The following is a 25,902-nucleotide window of genomic DNA, read 5'->3' as shown; positions in this document are numbered from 1 at the left end:
TACCAGTACAGCAATACGAAAACACTCAATTACAAGTAAATGTCCTGCATTCAAAATCCAACCTCAGTAAAAGTAAAATCTGTCAGTAAAATGTACTTCAAGTATTCAAAGTTAAAAGTTTTGCTTGTTAATACTGATGCATCGGTGTGTTTTAACTACCTCAGGTACAGTTTGCTAGTTTGGTCTAGTGGGTCTCAAACTAGGGGTCTGGCCCCTCCAAAGGGTCACAAGATAAATCTGAGGGGTCGTGAAATCAGTAATGTTGCAAAAAGCTCTGCTCCCCACATTTATATTCCGTTTTGTTTTGTGAACTAATGGATAGTTGTACCTCTTTTACTAGACACTGCTTTTTGTAAGCGGCCATGAGCCAAAAAGCTTTGGTAACCTGTTGTATTTTGTAAGCTTATCATATACTTCTTCGTGTAAAGTAACCAGTAACTATAGCTGCCAGATAAATGTAGTGAAGTAAAAAGTACAAAATGGAGAAGTCTAAAGTTGTTGTAAACATTGTACTTCAGTGCAGCACTTAAGTAAATCTAAAATCAGTAACTTCGGTTCATATGTAATCTTTTGGATGTGTGTTTTGCAAATTTAAGATTGAACTGCCCTGAATTGTCATACTGGAGTACAGTTTAATGAGTCCTGTGCTGAAAGCAGAGCGTCCAAAAATAGTTTGGCCAGTCAAATGAAACGTCCCAGAATCCCCCAGTAAAATACACTATACAAGGGAGTGGCTCCCTCTGCTGGTGACATGGTGAAAAGATTGAGTTGCGAAGGTGCGTGGAAGCAGCACTGAATTAACTTCAGACTAAACGTCACCAAAACTGTAAAATATTTAATTAGAGGCTTAATTAATTATTCATTGCTTCCTTAATCAAGAGTTCTGCACGAATTGGAAACGTCCATTTAAGTCTTACACAACTAACTAACCGTGTATTATATCCCTGATTTAATTAACACATCATTTTCACACGATTCTGCATGTATGTCTTTTTGTTTTCTTTTTCTTTTTTATGTTGCCTTATAATGTACCGTTTCCAGTCTAAACAAAACACCCGAACCAGTGGACTCTGGGCCATTAGGAAATAGTCTTGGAATAATTAAGGTGGATGAGTCAAAACTAGTCACCAAAAATAAGAGTCCTGTCTGACCAAGAGCATCGGGATAAACAGACAGAGGTGGAAGTGGCCCTTCCGCTGCAGCAAACCCGCACATCTGCTTTGGGGGCGAGTTTCTTTTTTTTACGCAAAGGATGTGAGCAGGAGTGGCGCTCGGGGGGCTTTAAATAGGAACTGTCTTCAAACTTTGGGACAACAGAGCATCTGAAAACTTCCAGCAGCTCGCAGTGGAAACCACCGGTTTGCTTCAGGATGGACGTCAACAGGAGACTGGGCATGAGAGACACTGTGCTGGCGCTCTTCCTCGCTGTCCTCCAGGGATTTCCTCTCGGGGAAACGGCCCCGAACCCGTCGCCCCTGGTTGGATCCAACTGGGGGAACCCGAGGAGATATGTTCACCTGCAGACATCCACAGACCTCAACAACTTCTACTTGGAGATCAGATTAGATGGCACTGTACGCAAAACTACAGTCAGGAGTTCATATAGTAAGCTTTCCTCTCTTTAGTTTAATGTTTGTAATGTGGCACTTTGAAGGTTTGTCTTTAACACTCTTATGCTCGTTGCCTTTTCTTCCCTGCAGGTGTGATTTTACTGAAAGCTGAAACAAGGGAGCGCATCGCCATCCTGGGCGTCAAAAGCAGCCGTTACCTGTGTATGGATCTGGAGGGCAACCCATTCAGCTCTGTAAGCTAATACTTACTTTCAGTTCGATTGATTGTTACTATTAATTCAATCGATTCCCTATACTAAACTTTTTATTTCAATTCCTCTAAATTGGAACTCTTGTGAGGTTTTACGCATCGTTTTTAACAGTCTTCATTTTACGCACAAACGCACTGCCACTAGAGGATGTCTTAATATCAATTTATTTGATTATTTTTAATCACTCAGTCTGACATTTGACTTTTAACTAAATCCGTTCCCTGAACCGTTAGTTTTGTCTTCATATTTGGCACCATTGTGGGGTTTTACGCATAGTTTTTTTTTTTATCCTTTTACGCACAAAAATGACCGCAACAACAGGTTGTTTAAACATTACATTACATTACAATGGATTTTTTTGATGATTTCATTGATATCAAATAAACAAATAGTGGCGACGTTATTTCACGTTTCCTAAGCAGTTTCACTTGTTAATGGTTGACTCGTTTCTTACATTTAAGAGACGATTCAAAAAGAGACAATGTACCGAACAAAGACAGAATAAAGAAAATTACTGTCTAGGAAATGAAAACTGATTTGCATAATAAATATGAGGAGGCTATCTCAACCCCGCTTTTATGTACAATATTCTTATGTTTTTGCCAAATAATTTAATTGGATTTACTTCATAAAACCCAACAAGTGCCTGATTTAGTCATAATATCTAAAACAGAATAAAACGCCTTTTTATTAGTAGTCATAAGCCTGTTTAGTTAAGTCAGGCGTATTCAGTGCAGTAATCTATTTGGAGATGATCATTATAAATAAAAATCAAATCAAATAAAAGTTTGCTAAAACCGACAACATCTTGCATCCTGGAAAGAAATAGGATTTTCCTGTATGCAGTTTAATTCTCTCTCTCTCTCTCTTTCAGTCCATCTGCCTCAGGGACGACTGTCTGTTCAACCACAAACTTCTGGAGAACAACCGGGACGTGTACTACTCCAGCCGGACCGGCATCCTGTTCAACCTGGAGGGCTCCCGGCAGGTGTTCTCAGCGGGCCAGAACTTGCCGCAGACCTCCCTCTTCCTGCCCAAGAAGAACACGGTGCCGCTGGAGCGCCTCCTGCTGCACAGGGAGAAGAGGAACCAGGTGGTGGATCCCTCCGACCCGCACAACGTGTACTTGGGTCAGACCGAGGAGGGCTCGGACTCTCGGGCCGTGCCGGAGGACGACGCCGACTTCGAGGTGGAGGTGGAGGTGGAGGCCGGGGACGATGGGCGCAACGTGTCCCGGGAGACGCCGCTGGCCCCGTCCACCCACGACCCCTGGAACGTTCACTCGTCCAACCCGGCCAGCCCCCGGAGCACCGGGACCATGGGGTGATTTTAGTGGTGGCTGATATGGGTGTTGCAAGGTGGGGGGGGCTCCGTTTTCTAAGTAAGTCCAGGTTTAACTTTGTAGTTTATTATCATGAGAGAAAAACCCATCAACATCAGACTTTATTTTGAAAATCTGAAATGAGAGCCTTCAGGTCGTTCCTTCTTTTTTAAACTGACTAAATAATGTCGGTTCAGTCATCGCTCATTCAGAAAAGCAGTGTGTTAATAAGTACACTGTATGTACAAAATATTATACTTGACTTGCAGCCCCCTTTTGCACAATTCATAGAGTTAAAAGTAAATCTCCTGTTTTGAGATCACTTGATTTAAAAGTAAAATGAATAAGGGATGTGCGTTTTACCTGATTTCATGTCATCAGTAATGAATATTTTGTACATAAATGGTGATAAATTGAATGATATGTGGATACAAGGATTTAATCACATCAAAAATGTAGTTAAATGATACATCTGACTACTTTCCCCTCAGAGACAGATCACTGAAAAAGAACATTTTAGTTCTGTATGTGCCAAGATGAGGGATCCAAATCCATTTCCCATCCATTATAATTACTTGGCATTCTCTCATTATGAGCTATAGTTTAGATGAGAGATGGCAGGCTAAAGCAAAATAATAATCCCGACAGTAGGGACAAGTCAGCATGTGTACTTTTTGTTTTCTCATTGAGGTTTGCTGCAGCTGGTCTGAGAAACCCACCTTTCATTGATATTATCTCAAGACAGAAGCTAATTTAGCCTACCTCTGGAGGACTGGAGGCCCTGTCTACTGCTGTGAAACTAGGCAGGCGTTATTTTAAACGACAATATATACATGAATATACTTAAGAGTTGCATTTAGTAGAGTTAAGGTTAAGTTTTGCCTATATTTTAAAGTCCTAAGTTTACTGAGTTGGATATAGAAGATTTGAAGCTTGTTTATTGTTATATTTTGAACGTAAAAACAGCAATTCCAAAAACATTTCAATACTACAGTTACAGTATTTGTTGTGTTAATGTATCTGTATTTGTACAATCTAATTCATGACTTGAAGGGTTATAACTACAGGGTAAACAACCTTTACAGAACAGTAACCTTGATAAAAAAAAAAAATCTGAACTCTTGCTATGTGATTTTACAGGTGCTGAGCACCACCAGCAAACACGAAAACCAGTCCCAAAGAGTATTTATTTATTTAATTCCATTCCTTTATTATTATTTATGGTATTTATAAGGACGCTTTACAGTTAAATAAGAAAACATGGTTTGTCTGTGAATGTATGAGGTGGAGTTGTGGATGTGGAGTGTTGCTTGAATTTGGGACAAAATAAACTAATAAAGGAAAGGACAGTGTTGCGTGTTATTTGTGTGAACCTGTATAGCTGTGAGTGTGTCTGACAGGAAGCCTTTAGCATTGACCCACTTACTGCGCAGTTCCGCTCATTAGCTGAATAACCTGCACTTTCACACCTCTTCCGCTTAATTAGCAAACAGGTACATGAGTCGCAGCTGAGTCATGGCGCTCTAAAAATACACTTAGTGCCATTTGTACTTTAACTAACTGTTAGATTGGTCATTGTCACCCATTAACCCTTGACCTGTTAACGGAATAGGTCGACATTTAGGGAAATGCGCTTCCGCTGTTGCCAGGCAACCAGAGGAGATTCCAGAAAGTTAGCCAAGAATTACACACAACCACACAACCTAACCCGTCTTTACACTTTGTTTTTGTTACGTATTAAACAAACAATATATAATGTGGTAGTTAGTTCGTTCCAGAAGAGCTGGAAGGCGGATTTAGCTACCGTCAGACAGAGCTTGGCTAGCTGTCTCCAGTCTTTGTGCTAAGCTAAGCTAAGCTAAGCTAAGCGATAAGGCTAGCTGTAGCCTTCACGGACCAATCGTCTCATCTTGCGCTAACTCTCCGCCAGAGAGCGAAGACGTTAAGCATGTTTTGCTTTAGAGTCAACTCTAATGAAAATAAAAACGTTTTCAGATGCAGCACCAGCAGCAGGATACTGAAGCTCCTTGAGAGTCACTGCACATCTCATACAGCTATTAAAGCTCTTCACAGTTCAGTAGTGACGGTGGTACAGAGCCCTAGGGTGCTCAAACTTTTTCCAGTCACTCAGGATGAGAGAAAACTCTCTATCAGTTGTTAAAGGAGCAACTAAGCCTCCTTTTGTCTCTGTTACACCCCGAGAGCCTTTAATATCAGGGATAACTGTGTAGTGTGTTGTGTTTATACCCAATTACTGGATAAAGATGTTATGATTAGATGTGGACTATCAAGTTGTGTATCTATCAATATGTGGTAATGAGCTGAATATGAACTACATCTCCGCGGTGTGTATTGATGAAAAAACACCCAAACTCTTTTACAAATAATGTATAAATACCATGAAACACAGCAATCCAGAAACAGGTCTCCTTCCACCATTTCCTGTTATATTCTCTTATGTTAAGCTGTAGTCGTGTGGGCGTCCACAAACCCTCAGTGGGGGAGATGCTGGATAGGTGCAAGACTCCTTTGAATTATATTATTATGTCTGTTTACACTGTTTTTCATCCTTGTAACGAGGATTATGACACATGAATGTGATTAGATGATGTCACTGACATAAAGAGATCACATTATATTTGGAATATTGTTTATCATGCAGTTGAGATTAAAGTGACTAAAAGCATAAAAGCACTCAACAAAAAATAAAATTAGTGTTGTCATGTCATATTGCACAAGTCAAATGAGCAGCACAACAATTGCAAAACCAGAGACAATACTTCACAGCAATCTGTTATATTTTATGTATCAGAATAGCAAAAAGTGCATTTGCGTTCAATGGGAAGTCTTCTTTTTAGGTTTTACCTTGCAGTATTAACATAAATAGATCACACTGTGTTTGAAAAATTGAGGCCATGATGGGCTGCGAGGCTCATCCATTCAGTGGAGATTTAAAAAAAAAAAAGTGACTAAAAATAGAAAAAGAAAAAAAAGCAGACTTCTGTTGAACACAGAGGAGCCTGAAACACCCATGAATATGTAGCAACACCCAGATGGATGTTATAAATGTAGCTTAACGGCATTTTGTGATCTGTTCAACTTGTATTATTTTCTGCCATCTGTATTTTCGTATAAAGATTCAGTGTTGTCATGTTGTATTGCACAAGTAAAATGAGCAGCACAAAAGGAGTCACATCAACTTGAAAATGCCACATCTACTGACTCAGTAATACATTAAATAGGTTTGACTTTGGTATAACATGATAAAAGAGCAATAACATGAACAATACTAAAAATGTAATAGGAACTCTTACTGACCTACAGTCAAGAGGATAATGAAGTAGTTTGATGGTACAGTACTGCACGATGTTTCTGACTTGATCCACAGTAACGCCATTAAATAATGAGAAGACATTTAATTTACCATGTTGCAGTGTTGTATTCAGTTACCTGCGGTAACTTTGAGGTCTTTGCCTCTTATTTCCCTTTAGTGTTCATGATTGTTCAGTTATCCAGTACACATACACATAACCCTGTCATCATTCTCTTTACACTACTCAACAGTTGTGAGGTTTTCCAGGTGATCCTTCCTGTTGGTGAAGACGCAGCGAGCAGCAGAGAGGACCGGGCCGGACTCGGACTGACTCAGAGTGAGAACAAAGCGACTGATGCCCGTGTTTTGACAGGGCGAAAACAGCTGCGACATCTTCACCCCTGCAGGCAGAGAGCACTTTAAGTCCTCTACAAGGTGCTTGATGGCTACACGGATGTAAGCGCCGTGGCTCACGGCCAGAGCGTGGACCGACACTCCCTGGAGACCGTCGTCAGCCGAACCGCCAAGAGCGACGTCTGAGGCAGCAGCTGCAGTCCCGTTCCCAGAGTCTCCAGCTTCCGACGCCCCTGCAGAGGCGTCTGGTCCCGACCAGCCGTGTTCGTCCAGCATTTGCTTGAAAAGGACTTTGAGGTATTTTTTGAATCGCAGCTTCACCTGGAAGAAAGGTGACAGCGAGAGGTGAAGGTTCAAACCAAAAAGCTTCCTGAGATATAGACTGAGAGTCAAAACTGTCTCTGTTTGACTCTCTTTTTACTGTCTGTCAGCTGTGGTTTTCTTTAAATCCTTTTGTCATTGTATAGATTGAATATAAAAAATTTAGGTGAAACGATAAGTCGATCAATCGGTTACTCGATCGACAAAACAATCTTCTATTTCGATAAATAGTTTTACATCATTTTTAAGAAAAAGTGCACAAAAAGTCAGTTTGCAACTTCTCCAGTGTGAGGATTTGCTGCTTTTTCCTGTTTTCTATCATTATAAACTGAATGTCTTTGAGTTTTTAACTATTGGTTGGACAAAACATAACATTTAAAGACGTCACCCTGGAGTCTGGAAAATTCAAATGGGCATTTTTCACTATATTCTGACATTTTATAGAATAATATCTTCATATTTGGTGGAAATCTTCAGCTGCTTGTTCATGTGTTGAGAAAATTCTCCAACATCTAAGGCTAATATGACACTATCGTCACAAAGCTTCATCTTCTTGTTTCATGAAATTGACATTGTTGACATACATGCAGTTGAGTATAGTGAGCTGAGAATTACAACAGCACAGCAGAATTCATTTGCATGAAACAGCTTCAGGGTTTTCCCACATTACCCTTTGTATGCAATATATAAAAGTCAACTACATCAACTTCTGCAACTGTTATCTGTCCAGAAACTGCAGTATATAAAATGGGCACTACATGGCGCTGTTGCACAAGCAATACACTCTTGATCTCGAGTTTCAAAGTGGCTGTTTTCAACATTTTACAACAGTATTGTACAATCAGGGTCCAAATGATTAATGCTGACTGTGTCTGACTCACCTGGTCTAAAGTCTCTCCGCCTGGAGGGGTGTAGTCACGACATGACTTGCCAGCAGCGTTGGCCATGTTCTTCAGATCCTCTTTGGGACGTCCTTCAGCAACGCCAAAACCCTGCATTAACAGCAAAACCACAATTTAGAGCTCAGAAAGGAAACTCCTGTAGTATTTTATTGAACATTTTATATTTGGAACTGGTATAATAACAGATCTTACCCTCTCTCTGAGTAACGGCTCCAAAACCATCTCCATGCCAGAACAGTGAGTGTTGTTCCTTAGAATTATTTCAGCTGTCTAACAGAGGAAATGTAATCTGGAAATTTACTGACTCAATACATTTGTAACTGCCAAAACAATCCGCCACGGTCAAACTAAAAAGGCCAGGATGCATCAGTGAGTCAAAGACCACAAACACATGAATGTTCACACAACTATTTCATATCTGGACGTTTTTTTCCCCATGCATCCTGTTTTTACTTTTTTCCTTCACAATCAGGAAATAATAAGTAACATTTTTCTGGTTTGACAGAATTATGTGTTCCTGCTACACATATTCATGGCTCAATAGTGTGTCCATATATATGTGTTTACAGACAAATACAGAGATGATGAACACTACCTATGAGCTTAGCGCAGGTTAATGTAAACAAAACATCTATTTGTCAACAATCCCTTAAATGACATGATGTCTGAAACTGGTGTTCAGCATTACTCGTCCTCCATTTACCAAAAGCACCTTAAGGCTAAGATGACCTTCAGTCACATTTTTCAGTGTATGGGCTAAGATAATTGTAGCCTGGGAAACTGGGCCTGTACTGTTTTACATACACGACATAGGCATGTTCTTAGTTAACTACAGGTCTGGAATCACTTCACTAAAAAGGTCACTGATGTAAGGCTGTTGCACAATTTACTGCTGGGAAACTTCATTAACCCACATGAGAAGTTCCACCAATAAAATATGAAATATCACTACAATTCATGGTCATGCCCTATATGAGATCTTTAGGCTGTCATCATGTATGTAATCCTGATAAATTGTTCAATTAGGCAGTGTTACATACATGTTCTTTACCCAAACCATTCAATCTTCTAAACAGAGGTGAGACCTCAAAAATACCCTCTGTGGATACAAGATTTTAAAGGGTAACGCTGCCGTTATTCTAGATTTCTCTTCCTGCCAACAAATCCCATGGAAAGACCAACAATGTGTTTATTTTAAAGTTAAGTTTTGTTCTTTTTGTGGAATTTGTTGACAATAAGAAAAATATAGAAGCAGACGTATCCTTTAATATGCCAACAGCACTACACAGATACAATAACAAATCTGCATGATCTGACAGTGTATTAAGTCAGTAACCTGTGTGTAAGTTGCCTCAGTAACCAAACCACACTGCCATATTAAAAAATGAACGAGCCTGTCTTACCTGAACGGCTCGTTGTAGGTTACTGGCAAACACATTGTTGAATGTGATGTCTCTGAGGTATCGTCCCACCGCCTCACCCTGCTGCACACCTGTTTCGGACAGGAGTGTGTCCACACCTTGTCCTAAAAAACAAACTGTGTTTTCAGACTCTAAAATTTATTTGCACTGTACAAACAAATATACTAAAGTGGTAGTTTTCTGTAACATGTAAGAATATGTTTAACACTATAACTCCCAAGGCTGTATAGTTGAATTCATGCTGGAACAGGAAATGTGAGGTGCATCTTTCAGACTTTAATAACGTACCTTGCAGCAGCTTCTCCCTGTTGTACTGTGTTTCCCCACTGTGTGAAAATACAGCAATGTCATTGACTTAGCTTAATCATGTCAATCTGTTACCGGTGACAACAAGCTAATAGTTCTGTCTTTGAATAGACAGCTAACTAAGAAGACTGAAACACGATGTAAACATTCGCTAAGTTAGCTAAACTTACAGTTGTGTTCAAAATAATAGCGTTTAAAAAAGTGAGTAAAGCTCAAAATCCTTATAATAGCTTTTATTTCCATACATGCAAATGCATTGGGAACACTGCACATTCTATTCCATATCAAAACATGAAGAAAAATTTATCAAATTTGTTATTACTTAACAGAAAGTGAAGAAAAAGGAATATTAGGCCGTTCAAAAAAATAGCAGTGTCTGCATTTTTCTTCACAAACTCAAACATTTACTGTATGAACTGAGAAATGCTTGAAGATTTAGCTTTCCTGTGAATCACTGAACTAACATTTAGTTGTATAACCACTGTTTCTGAGAACTGCTTCACATCTGTGTTGCATAGAGTCGACCAACTTCTGGCACCTGTGAACAGGTATTCCAGCCCAGGACGACTGGACTACATTCCACAATTCCTCTGCATTTCTTGGTTTTGCCTCAGAAACAGAATTTTTGATGTCACCCCACAAGTTTTCTATTGGATTAAGGTCCGGGGATTGTGCTGGCCACTCCATAACGTTAATCTTGTTGGTCTGGAACCAAGATGCTGCTCGCTTACTGGTGTGTTTGGGGTCGTTGTCTTGTTGAAACACCCATTTCAAGGGCATTTCCTTTTCGGCATAAGGCAACATGACCTCTTCAAATATTTTGATGTATTCAAACTGATCCATGATCCCTGGTATGCGATAAATAGGCCCGACACCATAGTATGAGAAACATCCCCATATCACGATGCTTGCGCCACCATGCCTCACTGTCTTCACAGTGTACAGTGGCTTGAATTCAGTGTTTGGGGGTCGTCTGACAAACTGTCAGACCCAAAAAGAACAATCTTGCTTTCATCAGTCCACAAAATGTTGCGCCATTTCTCTTTAGGCCAGTCAATGTGTTCTTTGGTAAATTGCAACCTCTTCAGCACATGTCGTTTTTGCAACAATGGGACTTTGCGGGGGCTTCTTGCCGATAGCTTCCCTTCACATAGGCGTCTTCTAATTGTTACAGTACTCACAGGTAACTTTAGACCTTCTTTGGTCTCCCTGGAGCTGATCATTGGCTGAGTCTTTGCCATTTTTGCCACCGTCTTTCTGGTTTTGGTTGCCATTTTAAAGCATTTCAGATCATTTTAGCTGAGCAGCCTATCATTTTCTGCACTTCTTTATATGTTTTCCCCTCTCCAATCAACTTTTTAATCAAAGTACTCTGTTCTTCTGAACAATGTCTGGAACGACCCATTTTACTCAGATTTTCAGAGAGAAATGCACTATAACCAGCATGTACAACATTTGCTGCCTTCGTCCTTAAATAAGGTCCACCTGTTTGACACCTGTTTTTTCACAGAATGAATGACCTCACTAATTGAACTCCACACTGCTATTATTTTCAATTAATGCTGTTGGTTTTCTATTACTCTACTAGTAAATTATTTGCCATGTAGAAATATAATTTCTACCAAAAACAGCGATTGATCTGGTTAGTGATGTTGGACTGCTATTATTTTGAACACAACTGTAAGTCTTCTTAGCCGCCATGCTTCGTTAGCAAACTGAAGGGACATACTGTTGCTGTAGAATAAACATTAAACATAAACATTACGAATTCATTCATGTTCAAGTCCTCTGAGAATAAACATTAAACATAAACATTACGAATTCATTCATGTTCAAGTCCTCTGAGAATAAACATTAAACATAAACATTACGAATTCATTCATGTTCAAGTCCTCTAAGAATATAAAGGAAAATTAAGCCTGAAAAGAATCACTTACTGTCGTATGAGCGTTAAACTAAATGTCAACATTTTGCAGCAGCGGCTCTCGGGCTACTTCCGGGTTGGCTCGTCTGAAATTACATATACTTAGCATACGTATCCTTCTGCGTCACGACGCAAATCAAATCGCATTGCAGAGCTGCGTAAAGAAAATGTGATCTCACGTTCACACTTTGTGGTTTAAATTATTATTATTGTTGTTATTATTATTATTATTATTATTATTATTATTATTACCAAAAAATCAAAGAAAATCTTTAATATATGTGAAAACTCTTAACCTTTTAATCACGTATATTCCTGTAATTTTGAACATAGTTTATATATTTTTATTTGTACTTCTTTGTATCTTCTGTTGTGATAAATTGAACACAGTTGTGTTATTATTGCTATTTTAAAATAAATAAAATTTATTTTGTTTATCCCTTCTTTGTGTTTATATGACGTGATTTATTGATGATTGTTATTGCACCCATACACTTTCGATTATGTTTTCTGTCTGATTCACTTTCATCAAGGTCTTGAAGAAAAGTCGTTTCATTTCAACTATTTTCTTACTATTGAAATGACAAATATAAAATTGAATTATTTAAATAACTCTGTTTAACTATATAATGCAAACATTTGTATTTACTGTATTTATTGGTCAAGTGTTGTATATCTGTATGTTTATGTGGAGAAATAAGAGCAAACATTTAGTGACATTTTAATTATTGGCTAACTTTAGATGATTTAGAATAAAAATGTAATTTTGTGATGAATTTTAAATAAGGTTAGTTGAGTTTAACTGTCAACAGTGCTCCTCATATTCGATGGTATCTAACATTTGGACAAATTGTAACAAACATCAAAACACATTTTCATATTATAAATAGAAATAGATACCCCTCACTTTACATTCATGTCTTTTAGTTACTCTAACCATCCAGTATAAAGTCTTCAGTGGTTTTGTCGCCCTCTAGTGAAAGATAAGAACTCACAAAAGGCACACAGAGTATTACAGACAGAGGAAAACACAAACCAGTCACATGATTTTAGCCAATTTATTGAGGAGAAATTGTTGAGGTACACTGTGTGGTTGCACGTGGGGATAGTGGGAGAGGAGTTTGGAATAACAACCACACTGAACAATGATAAAACATTCTCGTGGTTTAAACTTCGACTAAATGGGTACCTCAAAAATAAACAATATTCCACTTAATTCCAATGAACTGATCGAAACATGTCAATGAGACTCCAAGTAGGAAAAAAATAACTTTTTTTTGTCTTTCGGATACATGTATAACATACAGCACAGGCTGTTTTTTTGACTTAGATATATAAAATAACCTATTTTAAAGTATAGGTACTTATAACTGCTCAGTGGAATCTGGCGGCAGACATTTCTTGATTTAAAGAGAAGAAGCACCGTCCTTCCTCTCATCCAGACAGAAAAAAAAAATGAAACCCGTCCAACAAATTCAGAGTGATGTGTGATGTGAAGTTTGATGAGGTAATGCGAGATGGGCTCTCGCTCTATCTGTCCAAATTAACCTGAGGTACACAAACATTACAAAGAAGCAGCAAGAATATGATAGAATATAAAGATACAAATGAAACAATAAAGGAATAAAAACATGCTAATCAAAAAGATCGGCAAAACACAAGTACTTCCAGTCCCGCAGCAAACTGTGTTACGTTCCCTCCAGTACACATACAACAGAAAAGCAAAGAAGACTTGTTACATATACAACATTTCATAATATAGCAGCACACAAGTGAATCACAATAAGGCATCTTTGTGTAAGACTAGAAAAGAAAAGCTTCATAGCAGCAAGAGAATGATGTGTATAATCTAGTTTTCTCACTTTGGAATTATCTCTTTCAAATTATACACAAAACCTGTAAAAGCATTAACATTTTTTTCTATTTAAAGCACTTTTTTTGTGTGTGTGGGGGGGGGGGCATTTGGCTTTTTGCACAACAGAACATGCATGAAAACAGTTTAGAAACTACATTTCTGTTCTAAAATGTAATGAGGATTTCTAGCATTTCTGCCCATGGAGAAGTTGGTTATATACATTTCTTTCACACCATGTAAACCCCTACCTACCCATGTCTATAGTGGAGCAGTTTACATAAAAAGAGCAAAACATCAACGAGAATATTTAGGACACAGTATGTGTGTAACTCTCTGAAAGAACTATTGGAAGGTTTTGGCTATGAATTAACAAGAATTCAAGTACGGTTAAATAATCACAATGAATCAAAAACAAACAAATCTAAGTCTAGAAGTGACTTGGCTTTTCTTAGTTTATATACTATTATAATATAACACCGATCCTACGTCTACTCACCTGTCGGGGCGTAGCTTTCAAGACATCATGCGTTACCCCGTGGGAATCCAGCCCAGAAAAAAATCAAATAACTTAAAGGAAAAAACAAAAAAAGAAAAAGAAAATGACCCTAGCAACCCACTGAACTCTCCTCAACCACCATCCCCTTACCATTCTTAAGGAGTGTGTTTTTAAAAGTGCATCAATATTGTTCCAAGTCGCCCAACTCTCTCAAAAAAAAAAAAAAAAAGTTAATGGTGAAAATTGACAACAGGAGAAACTGCAGCACATCTAAACTGATCCCTCCGGACATCACCAGGGATTCTTCCTCCTCCTGTGTGTCACTCAAGTATCAACTGCAGAAACATTACATAGCTTAAGTTAACATCCATCAATCCAGACTTCTAGCATTTCCCCACTTTCCACATCTCTTTCCCAAGGGTTTCCCAAACAACAAACCCTTCAACCTGCATTTGTTTCCTCTCAAACCTGGTTAAAACTTGCCGAATCTCCTTTTCTCTTCTAATAACATGACGTCACCTAGCTGAGGCTCAAACCCCCTGCAAACCAACTAATAAACAGTCTTAACTGCTCTCTAATGTGTAAGAGCCAGACCAAGAACAGAACAATAATAATGTAGCCTCGCTGAATTATAATACATGTACATATCGGCCCTATTAACATACTGTACTGGTCTGTGGATTTGGCAGTGAAATCAAGACTTTAATAACCGACCTTGTCCTCTGTGTTAACCTTTAAAACAGTAGCCACTGCTCCAGACCACAAAGCCCCTCATGTCCTTCCTCTGTGAGCAGGCCCAGCCCACTCCTGGCCAGCACTTCTCAGCATAAATAGTAAGCAGTGCTACAGGTGCACAGTATGATAGATAGAGAAAGGGCAGCTAGCTACAGTAGCGCTCCTCTGGCTGGATATCAGCTTGGTTTAAATGCCATGTACTGTATTATCAGCATTTCAATCACTACTATAGGAGTGTTCCTGCACACACGAGTGAGGAAAACCCCATTAAACTGTGAGTTGATAACTTCTAAAGATGATAAAAGAGTAACATAACTAAATGCTAGCTAAATATACATTATTTATCATATTTATTTTTGTTATGTTGTATCAAAAGAAAAATGTCTATTTCATATAATTATGCTGTTTTTTTTTTTTCAAGTATGAAAATATATTCAGGTTTCCATTCTGGGAAACTAAAGGCACTATCAAGTTTTCAAGAATTTACCGTTTTTTGTTTTTTTTAAATAGCTTGTTCGATTACATGTGTGGCCCATACAAAGAGGTGAAAGTTCACCCAGCCGGGTGTGAATGGGGGGAAAAAAAAAAAAAGAGAAAAACTAGAAATTTCTTATTTTCTAAAAGTTCATAGATTGTCACACCATCGCTCATGTGAGACCTGACGTAGATACTGGCAGCTCACGCCCCCCTCGCTCCTGTTAGTTCATTGGTAGACAGGCATGAGTGGTGTGTGTGTGTGTGTGAGCCGGGTGGTGATGGGGGTTCATAAGTTGACATCCCGTACATCTGTGGGGGTGCTGGACTGGTCTTGCTGCTCCCTCGCCTTGTTGCCTGCTCTGACCCCGGTCTCCTGCCGGTACTGCTGGCCCTGCTGCAGGCTGGTGGCCAGCACACGCTCTATTTGCTCCTGGCACGCCCTCAAACAATCCTGGAACAAAAAGGGTCAGACGTCGTTACACATGCACACGCTTCAGTTACACCTTTGCTGGTCTTTATAGCCGTTTACACACCAACCCTCTGGAGTCCAGGCTCATTTTCTTTCAATTTAAAAACTTTTTATGCATTGATTTTTGTCATTTTAACAAAGCATAAAGCAGCCAGGAACCACAAATACAAGAATTATTAAACAGGTGCCTATAAAAATATACAAAACTTTAGTGGCGTAATCACTCAATAAAACTGTATTTACATGTAAAGTAAAATGATTTTATCTGAACTCGTTTTTGTGCCTTTTTTCATTGAAAGTCTAAGTGGTTTGTCTCTACATGAAACACAAACAAAGTTATGTTACTACAAATAAAACACGTCATACACAGCGTATTCACGGACACCAGGGGGTTTAATCTGTACACCTGTACGCAGACACTAGCGTGCAAAAATCTGGCAATTCATTACATCTGATGTGCCAGTTGTTTAACAGCTTTGGTCACATGCATGGCATACCAGCAGGGAATTATGTGTCTTGAGGTAGGTGGTCCTGTCTGGATCATGACCAGAACAATGGGTACCAGGACTCTCCAATACCAACAACACGGTGCAGCGAGCTACACGGTGGGTACTGAAATCCTCTCTGACACGAGACCTGCGAATGTCTGAGGTATGAATACGGGGGGTGTAGGGGCAAGGCTCCTGAAAGAGCTCTGTGGTCTATCAGAGAACAGATAAGCAGATCTGAAACTCTGGACTCCCCCCCGCTTGGGTTTACAGCACGGTCAGTCCCATGTGGAGGTCTAGCGGAAATGGCTTTGACCTACTGCACCCCGACCCTCTGAGTTTGGGTGTAAAACAGAATATAGGACAGTGGGACCGGATGTTTTTGGACAACTTCTCTTGTGAAAGGGGATCCTCTCTCTCCGTCTCCGTCCCTCTGCAGGTCTGTGTGGAAAATGTGGGAGGTCTGCCTCACTGAGCAGGACTCTTAAAGGAATGAAGCGAGACTCGCAAAGAGGCCAACATTCCTTTGAAATGTACGGATAATTGGAACCCGATGGGCTGCAGTCGGAGCGCCTGTTGTGACGGCTGGGTTGCGGGGCCCTCGTCGCCGTGGCAACACAACCACAAGCTAAAGAGGCAACCGTGTTGTTCCTGTGGCCCAATTGGCTGTGGACTTTTTGGATTTCTAGGCGTCTGAACTGGTCCTCTGGTGTAACAATGACTCACTGTGACAATGAAAGCACTCACTGAGATAAACATGGTGTTTATATATACCATATAATATATAGTTTAAGTTAGTGGGATTGCTGTGCTGCAGCAAAAAATGATTTATACATCAAATTTATGTCAAATAGTGCATAATTCCTTGTTTGTCAGCTGTGGCTTTTCTTATCGAGTTGAGTTATTAATATTGCATTCCAAATCGCCATAAAAATCTGTTGTATTTAAATCTAAGCCAGCATACACAGTACAAACTCCAATAACATTTCATAATGCTCAGTACTGCTCAGTGACTAACTTTACATAATCATATTACGATGACATTTATACTCTAGTTAATATAATGCATTAAAGTCTATGGAGGCCCATTGACTCCCCTTGTATTTATAATGCAGCACCTGGACACAGTAAAAACACCATTTAAATTTCAAAATGCTTATTAGTGCACACTGATAAACATTTATACTTTATGAATTGTTTTGGGGTAATATATTACATTAAAGTCTATGGAGGCCTGTTGACTCCCATTATATTTATAATGCAGCACTTCGTACGTATTAATATTTCAAAATGCTCAGTACTGCACATTGATCAAATGTACATAGCCTCATTATGAGTTATATGCATTCAAGCCAAATGCTGAAGTATTCTAAAGCTCCAGACCCCCAGTGCATCTATAACTCAGCCAATACATTGAAGTCAATGAGTTTTCATATGTTTATGAAGTCATCCAAAAACGTTCTGAAGTGTTGGTCTTGACAGCTTGGAAATCTTTCTGTTTCTTCATTGGCCTTTGCTCTGGAAAAGAGCTCCACAACTTCATTACGAACATATTCCTCCACCAGGAGGGGTACGCAGCTAAAGTGGGAGCCATGCAAAGAAATTGCATGTGTCCTACCACAAGAATGTGGGCTCCGAGTTTTAAGAAGACATTCCCTCTGCCGCTGCTCTTTATAGCAGCAGTCTGGCTCCACAGCCAAGAGCCAAAAGCTTGCTCTCCCTCTCTCTCCATGAAAAGTAAATAGCTTCAATCTGCCACTACTGAAGTCATCGCTGTTGTTTACTAAAGGGCCTTTTATGCTGCTGTCGTGAGATGTTGCAATGATTATTAACAATGCATTGTTGTGTAGCACTAAAACGATTGGGTAAGTACTTCTGGCAGAGCTAAATCTCCTTCACTGTTGTACTCACCACCTCTGTGTTGGTGATCTTGGCCAGCAGGTCTGTCAGGTTGTCTCGAGTCAGCCTCTGGTCAGTGTGGTCCAGCTGCAGGCCGCAGACAGCAGCTCCCATGCTGCCAGTGGCGATCATGGAAGGAGGGTTCATGGCAAGGCGGTCATCTGGCGAGGAAAGAGTATTAATGTGCAATTAGTCAAGCAGCAGCTTTAGGCCATAGTGGCAGACAGAAATCACATTTGTAGCTGTGACCTGAAGAGCTGCAACACTTAAATCAGCCCAGAGGAAGTATAAGAGATGCATGAGAGGTACAAACATCTGAATCATTCCCAATATGCATGCTCCACAGCTGGCCCCGACTTTCCCACAGTCTGAATTTCAACAGACGTAGCTGTAACGGTGTAACCTGTGTGATTTCCTTCATAGAAACTTCAGCACTGATTAGAAAAGCAGAGGAATCCTCCTACTCGCTGCACAATGAGTTCCAGAAACAACTCCCTCCGGTGTATATCCAAGTCTGAATGCTTAAGCGACAACAGGCCTGGATGGAGGAGGCGGAAGAGGAGGCAGCCATGGAGAGAGTACACCTCCGCAAGTATTGAGTTTTCATTTTCATTTGTTACACAACTATTACTGTCACTTTTTAAAGTGCAACACTATGAATGTTTTCCAGGTGAAACCGTCTGAAAATGTGCGCCGTTATTGCCGTATTTAAAACAATACTGTGTCTCCCGCTTCTCACCCCGCCGGAACAACTGTGAACACTTTTTATTTCCTACAAGGTTAGGAAACGCATTGTACGAACCAGCTCTCTTCAAGCATAACAAAACTCTTATTGGATAGCTTCCATTTGTTGGCAAGCTCACTAACTTGCACAACATCGAAATATGCTTTTAAAAGTTAATCAACTTTGTATATTTCCTGACGCAACGACGCACATTACCTGCAGCAGTTGACTCACTGTGAGAAAGTCTGAGTGACGTACTCATGTCTCACTATGAATCCTAAAGTAAAAGACTAACAAACCCCTTATTTTTAGGAGGCCCTGGAGGTTTTCCACTATTACAATACACAGGCTTCTTTCTGTCTCAGCACATGGACATGACCAACACTAATCTTAAAAGGGGCAGGAACCCAGCACATAGCCCTAGCCCAGTGGAAACCAGTCGTGGTGGCCTGATAGCTTTGATTAAACCCTGAAGAGCAGCCTGCTTCACTACGCCCATCCTCTCCTCCAGGGAACAGCTGTCCATAGGAGGAGCTCCTCCATCATAAGAATAACATCTCAACTCCATATAAAACTCCAAACATTTACATTACTGCATAACCACAGCAGGCCTCCTTTTTTTTTTCCACTGTGGCTGCTTTGTGCTTGGATATAACCAGCTGCTTATGAATAGCAGAGACGACCACTAAAACACACCCAAATATAAAAAAGTGTGACACTAAAACTGTGCTAAACGGGGCATGAAACTCATTGAAGGAGCCTATGGTTCCAATAACTAGCTCTAGTAAACAAGTGCTTATTGGCCAGATCTGACCGCACTGGAGTTTGTGAGGAATTTCATTACACTAAAGTGACGTCCTTTGTATCATTTCAATCATTGAATTAGTTGAGAGGAAGTGGCAGATGAAAGGCAGCCTTGTGACAGAGGGGAGCTGTATATTATGTGTATTAGGTGATCCTGCAGTAGTGTTTCTGTCCAGGATATGAAAATATTAGAGGGATTCCTAGTATAGGCAAAGGAATGCCATGGAAATTCACCTAGGGAGAGGCCTAAGGGGACATCTGAGTTTGTGCTTCTCCAGAGCCTCCAGAATTTATTTTGGACATGAGGCCGGGATGGGAGGAGGAAGGAAGATCACTGGATCACTGCCCTGACTTTTTAAACCTGGAAGCTTCCCTGTCAACAAACAATACAGGTCGAGTAGGAGTTCAACTGCACCTGAGTCATACAGCACAGAGTGTGTGAGTGTGTGTGTGCTGGAGTACAAGATACAGTATGATACAATCGCTATCATTACCCGTGTACGTGGCTTATCTAAAAGACAGCACTGTTGGGATTTTTCCCAGGAAGAGAAACGTGGATGTCACCACTTCAAGCAGCTTTTAGCAGCTGGTGAAGAAAAAGGCTCTACTACAGGCTGTGGAGAGACTAGAAAGTGGATAAGGCAGCCGGTGGAGTATGCGGAGAGAAGAAAGAGGTCACCGATGACTCACGATGGGGGAATGTTTGTGTGTGTGGGAATATTCTGGTGGATGTGGGAATAACAAGGCAGCGAAGTTGAGCGTGCGAGTGAGCACACGAGCAAGGAGAGGCACATTGAAATGTTGTGCAGCTGTGTTACCTGTGGCACAGAGGGCGATGAATGTCTGCGTGTGTTTGCGGACCATCACCAGCTTGTCTTTGGGAAGGGGCAGCCTGCGTATGATGTGCTCTATAAAATCATTGGGGATGACCGAGGCCATGTTCCACTTCAACTTCCCCAGCACGACCAGTTCCCAGTCCTAAAAGACAGACAGAAAAATAAGGTGTCAGTCAGTTCAAATTCACTTTCTTGGCAAAATCTACTTAGTCAGAGGGTTAAATGGCGTGCTGCCATGCCTCCATTGACCGTGAAAAAAAGATCACAGTGCGTCCCTATTCCCAGAGGAAATGGCTCTGTAAGAAGAGTAACATTTCTTCGCTTTATCTCTCCTCGCTGTATCTTATTATCTGCATGCCTTTCTCATTCCTCGCATCCTTTGTATTCATATCGCCGGCATGTGACAAGCTTTGCCCTGCTTAGAGGCCCTGCCAATGAGACAGCTAGCCCCTTCCTTCCTGTCACAAGCCTCAAACAGCTACAATGAGTTTGCAGCAGCACAGAGCTGACTCCTCATACAGTCAGCTTTTGCACCAGCATGGGAGGAGTGCGCACTTCATGATTTAATTTCCTGTGTGTTGAGTCAAGCTTAACAATTCACCAGTTCGCTAATATTTTAATGTTTTCCTGTTTGGCTTTCGGTATTTTGAGTAAGAATAGCAAGAATGAAAATGTGTGCTGGTATACTGACATTTTAGTCAAAATCACACACGCCTGAAGGAATTTGAGCACAAAAGCTGGATAGATGAGCGCAGCGACAGAACAAGCTATCACCGTCATTATCAGAATCAATAAAAAAATAAATAATTCAATGGAGAACTTATTTGTCCCCAAGCAGCAAAATAATCAGTGACACCATCTTCAGGTTTTCAAAGAAGCAGCTAACCAAATGGCTGCCACAGGGTTTTCACAAGTCATGCTGTGCCAATTTACTGATGACATTTTCTTCAAACCTCCACAAGTAAAGACGGGAGATTTGGAGACACTCCCAAATCTTGCTGAGCTTTTCCAAATCATGTCCCTACGTACTACATTTTCCAGTCAGGGAACACGATGACACGTCTCGGTTTACTTAACCCACGTGTTATCACACATTTTCAAAATTAAAGTCTTGACTTTATTTCCATGTTTCTCATCAAACTACTCGATATCCATAATGAACAACCTGCTGCAGTGAAGCAGCAGAGCAGGTCTGTAAAGGTTTGCAGTTTGCAGCATTTCCTGACATTTCTCATCTTGGTCCTCCATCAAGTCACCAATTGTCACTTCATGGTATGAAACTAAGACCATGATGTCTGCCATAGGTGCCAAAGGTTTCATTATGATTTCAGAATCACCGTGTTACCCATGAGGGACTCTAGAAGATGATAGCACCATTACATTACTGAGTTTTATGTTTGTATTCCCTTTAAATGTAGCAGAGAGACGAGGCTGATCAAGTCTAAGGAGCAATAAGTATCAATTTAATTTGCTTCAAGTGTTTAAAGTTTTACATCCATAAAAAAGTTAAGTTATTAACTCGCAAGCAGAAGCAACTAAACTGAGAGACTGAACTATTCAACATAACAACGTTTCACACTGTGATGAATAAATGCTGATGAATTTAACTTGGTTAATGCTTTCTGGAGAAGTGTCACCTAAAAAGCAAACATAGTAAACACCAAAACCCCAACACCGGCAGGGACAGTCCCCCCTGTTACCAAAGGTTTATCCGTCATCTGAAATGGCAGCCATCACTCACATTTACATAGGCTTCCTGTACATAACCTGCCACACACACACACTTGCATTGAACTTATTTTAGCCCTTGTGGAGATTGTTGACAGAGATGAGCAGGGCGGAGGTTTGCCGTCAGTGCGCTCACTTCCTGGACAGCTGCCCCGACACAACCGCCCCTCCACCCACTTAAATACGTTTCTCTTCCAGCTGAAGCGGCGTCAGAGTGTTCATTACAAGGAAGAGCTGCGATATATTTCACTGGCTCTTCATGCCTTCTCTGTGCATCCTGTCAGGATATCCAGGAATCTGGAGTCTTACGACAATATGGAGCATCCAATGGGACGCATGTCATTTCCCTCAACATCTGCAGGCAACGCAGGAGGATGTATAGAGAGCATGAGGAGCTGTTTGGTTGAAATAAGAAACAGGTCTAACCTCAAATGGATTTTCAGATTAGTCGATCAACTGAAAATGACTCTGCGACCATTTTGATATTCAATTAATCGTTTAAGTCATTTTTGAGCGTTGGATTGGAGGATTTGCTGCTTTTCTTTACAGCTGCAACTAATGATTATTAGTTTACGGGTCATTGTATGTTTTTTATTTATAATTCGTCATCTTTAAATTCCTTGTTTTGTCCGAAAAACAGTCAAAACCCCAAAGAAACACAGTTTACTATCACGCGAGAAAAAGAGGAGCTGCTAATTCTCACACTGGAGACAAATTTTTGCTTGAAAAATGACAAATTATGAATCTTTCTGTAGAGCGACTAATTGATTCATCTCTACTTTCCTTCGTCGTACTTCTGTGATAATTAACTGAATATCTCAGAATCATGGAAAGTCTGAACAGGTACACTGTAAATGAACAAACTTTATCTGGTGATGAGAACTGTGTAATGCGGTAAAAAGCTCCAGAACAAGCTTGTATGTGGTCGTTGTTTTGTCAACTTCATATCTCTGGTTTTCTGAGACTTATTCGGGCAAAACAAGTAATTTGAAAACATCAACTTGGGCTTTAGAAAATGTCATTTTTCACATTTTTCTCACATTTTATAGAACAGATGATTCATTGAGAAAACTATTGATAATGAAAATAATCGTTAACTGAGGCCCTAATATGATAAATACTTTGCTCTCAATAACAACAGCTCAAAGTTTGTGGGTCAATTACTCACACACTGGTCTTAAAGTTTGTTTAATAAGCCCCTTGTTAGTAAGAGAGAACTAAAAACATTCTTGTAAATGCCATAGAGAGATATAATCCTCTTGTTTAATACTCATATGAGGGAAAGTAAGAATAAAGAGCATTTTGGCTGCTTTTTTTTTTTAAAGTATAAACCGTTATATCTAATTGAAATACAGAGCAACATCATGTACCGCAAGATATCCAAATTCTATACTGCATAACTGGCACTAGATGGCATCACTCTCTTCAGTCCACATGGATCCAAAGTAAGGATGTGGCTGTATTGTGCACAGCGCTCCACTTATAATGAAAATGGGACACTTCCTGTGTAAACAATATAGCTATTAGCATTATAAAATCATCCCACAAATATGATACTGCATGTTTATGCTCTCATGAATGAATGGGGGCTTTCTGATAGTCCAGTTCTTACCAGCAGTTCCCGTGGTGTGATGGAGTTGTCTGTGTACATGCAAAGTTTTTCTGCTGATAGCGGCCTGCAGTCCTTTAACTTGGAGGCCAGGAAAATGCACACAGCTCCCAGAAGCTGCAAATAACTCTTTCTCGAGGGCATCACTGCTAAAAATCTGTCCAAATAATTAATGGCTAAAGGGAAGACGTCTTCATTACTCTTCTCCTCTTCACACACCTGAAATGATACAGAAATGCAACAGAAAAACACACATTAGGTTATATGCAAAAGAAGTAAAACATAAAATAACTATTATTGACTATTACATATGTTTTAAAGCAAAAGAGCAGTTAAAGGGTGGGGGTGGGTTTTGCTGTGATTTTTCCATGCTAGTGATGTCTGTGGGTTAAAGGTTAAAGGTTAAAGGATATATATATAAATATATACATATATATTTACTCAGTCAAAGGCTGCAAAGTGAGGGCAAGGCAGAAACAAATTAGTTCAATAGGAAGTCGTTCAGCAAAACCCGTCGCCATTCAGCTCCTCTTCCTTGTTGGGGCTTGTCGTGTTTAAAAAAATATTTAAAAATCAGAATAAACCACCGGGGAGCTATAAAACGTGTGCACAAGGTTCACAAGTTGTGTTAAAATAGTTTCCGACAGTTACAAAAGACGACACTTTGCTAACATGAAGTGTTTTTTATATTCAAAAATGAAAGTGGTTTTGCATGCACGTTGTCCGACCAAAGGCAACGAGCTTGAGCCATTTTAGAAAATTAATAATAATTATTATAAAGGAGAAACGTCGGGTTTTCGATTATGTAAATTAAGATTAACTTCCCCCCTGACACCTGAGCTAGCTAGTTAGCAAAAAGTACCACATTTCTAGCTGTTAACCAATGTAAATATCAAGCTAGGCTATTTCTTTGAAGCTGAGTTTTCTTCGTGGTGGAATTTCCGACTCTCCCACGCCTTTGGTGAGTCATTCTCATTCAATTGTCAAATAACAACCATGACAACTCTCTATGCACTAAAACCAGTCAGTCTATGAGCTTATGTTAGCTTAAAGTTGTGTGTAAACATGCAAAAAAAAACAACCCATCTCATTAGCTTTAAGTTAGGTTAGCTCATCAATGCATAAAATGCTCACAAACCTCGTGCATCCAACCTGCAACCATTCGTCTCATATAAGGCTGAATATCCTTCTGGACCCGCTGGAAATAAGAGCATTGAGGTAAAAACCTGTCCTCAATTGTTAATAAACTTTGCAACACTCTGTCATCATAGAGGATGTTTGGGTCAGGCTGGGCTTTCACGGCTATGTCCGACTCCAGGCAATAAAGCTCCATGACTCGGCCCCCTTCTCCCCCTCCTCTCCTTTTTTTCCTCTTTTTGTGGCTAAATAATACAAATTTAAAATAATAAATATTGTCACAATATTGTCGACAGCGGACAGGAGGAGGAGAAGTGCCCAGGATGAAGCATGAGGCTGAGACTGCTGGGTTTGCTCCAGTCCTGCTGCCTCTCAGTTTGCTTCTTCCTCTGTGGTGCCTGCTCGGCGTCAAAAGCGGACACACCGAGGACGACATCCGGCTACAGCTTTCAAAATAAAATCCTCTGTGGCACGAACCTGCTCTTCTAGGAACTGTTTGCTTGGCTTCCGGCCTTGTTATTCAGCCTTTATGTGCTCTACTTTCTTAACTACACTTTGAAAGAAGCACGCCGACCGTGACGTAGCCTCATCTGCTTCACAACTGGTTTAGACTACAAACTACTTTTATGGTGCCTTTAGATGCCTCAGTATGAAATATAGGATAATAATAACGGACATAGTAATTACATATATGTAAAATTACATATACAGTATGTTATGAGAGCTTTTTTGGGGTAGTTGCTTGTGCTAGAAATCAAATAACACAGCTAGTTTATGCAGAATAAGTAGTAGATACTATTATATTATTAATAATAATAATAATAATCAACCGTAGCATTATAATAATAATATATACACATATAAAAGATTAAATTAACATTATGCAACTAACATTAGTTAGTTAACATGGCTAAATTAAATCAATTCGTTTTAAAAAAAAAAAGCAGAATTATGAAAACAA

At 39.9% G+C, this 25,902-nt stretch overlaps 3 protein-coding genes across 4 annotated transcripts; 1 reads left to right on the top strand and 2 right to left on the bottom strand.

Annotated features, from left to right (window-relative positions):
* The first annotated feature begins 1,370 nt into the window (after positions 1-1,370).
* Positions 1,371-3,149, top strand: fgf23 (fibroblast growth factor 23). The gene is made up of 3 exons (XM_070929299.1): positions 1,371-1,605; positions 1,701-1,804; positions 2,697-3,149. The coding sequence occupies exons 1-3, from the start codon at positions 1,371-1,373 to the stop codon at positions 3,147-3,149; spliced, it is 792 nt and encodes a 263-aa protein (XP_070785400.1).
* A 3,403-nt stretch (positions 3,150-6,552) lies between these two features.
* On the bottom strand, positions 6,553-11,751 carry tigarb (TP53 induced glycolysis regulatory phosphatase b). Its single transcript, XM_070928928.1, has 6 exons — positions 11,698-11,751; positions 9,743-9,780; positions 9,437-9,558; positions 8,226-8,303; positions 8,013-8,123; positions 6,553-7,131 (listed from the first exon to the last, which is right to left on the bottom strand). The coding sequence occupies exons 1-6, from the start codon at positions 11,727-11,729 to the stop codon at positions 6,697-6,699; spliced, it is 816 nt and encodes a 271-aa protein (XP_070785029.1). The 5' UTR covers positions 11,730-11,751; the 3' UTR covers positions 6,553-6,696.
* Positions 11,752-15,139: 3,388 nt separating this feature from the next.
* LOC139304993 (G1/S-specific cyclin-D2-like) lies at positions 15,140-25,250 on the bottom strand. 2 transcript variants are annotated; one of them, XM_070928926.1, is made up of 5 exons: positions 24,943-25,250; positions 23,808-24,023; positions 20,450-20,609; positions 18,116-18,264; positions 15,140-15,698 (listed from the first exon to the last, which is right to left on the bottom strand). In XM_070928926.1, exons 1-5 carry the CDS (start codon positions 25,135-25,137, stop codon positions 15,534-15,536), a joined length of 885 nt encoding a protein of 294 aa, XP_070785027.1. In that variant the 5' UTR covers positions 25,138-25,250; the 3' UTR covers positions 15,140-15,533. The 2 variants fall into 2 exon arrangements, with proteins under 2 accessions (XP_070785027.1, XP_070785028.1); XM_070928927.1 differs by having other exon boundaries at positions 24,964-25,250.
* Between the last annotated feature and the right edge of the window lie 652 nt (positions 25,251-25,902).

Source organism: Enoplosus armatus, chromosome 22, assembly GCF_043641665.1.
Source record: "Enoplosus armatus isolate fEnoArm2 chromosome 22, fEnoArm2.hap1, whole genome shotgun sequence".
Classification (NCBI taxonomy): domain Eukaryota; kingdom Metazoa; phylum Chordata; class Actinopteri; order Centrarchiformes; family Enoplosidae; genus Enoplosus; species Enoplosus armatus.
This window is presented reverse-complemented; position numbering and strand designations above follow the sequence as displayed.

Excerpts from the sequence above, each read along its gene's own strand:
- fgf23 (XM_070929299.1), top strand. The coding sequence starts at position 1,371 with ATGGACGTCAACAGGAGACTGGGCATGAGAGACACTGTGCTGGCGCTC. Across the intron at positions 1,606-1,700 it reads TACAGTCAGGAGTTCATATA|GTGTGATTTTACTGAAAGCT; the intron begins GTAAGCTTTCCT and ends TCTTCCCTGCAG. Across the intron at positions 1,805-2,696 it reads AGGGCAACCCATTCAGCTCT|TCCATCTGCCTCAGGGACGA; the intron begins GTAAGCTAATAC and ends TCTCTCTTTCAG.
- tigarb (XM_070928928.1), bottom strand. The coding sequence starts at position 11,729 with ATGTTGACATTTAGTTTAACGCTCATACGACA. Across the intron at positions 8,124-8,225 it reads AGCCGTTACTCAGAGAGAGG|GGTTTTGGCGTTGCTGAAGG; the intron begins GTAAGATCTGTT and ends CTGTTAATGCAG. Across the intron at positions 7,132-8,012 it reads GCGGAGAGACTTTAGACCAG|GTGAAGCTGCGATTCAAAAA; the intron begins GTGAGTCAGACA and ends CCTTTCTTCCAG.
- LOC139304993 (XM_070928926.1), bottom strand. The coding sequence starts at position 25,137 with ATGGAGCTTTATTGCCTGGAGTCGGACATAGCCGTGAAAGCCCAGCCT. Across the intron at positions 20,610-23,807 it reads TCACACCACGGGAACTGCTG|GACTGGGAACTGGTCGTGCT; the intron begins GTAAGAACTGGA and ends TCTGTCTTTTAG. Across the intron at positions 15,699-18,115 it reads AGATCACCAACACAGAGGTG|GATTGTTTGAGGGCGTGCCA; the intron begins GTGAGTACAACA and ends TTTTTGTTCCAG.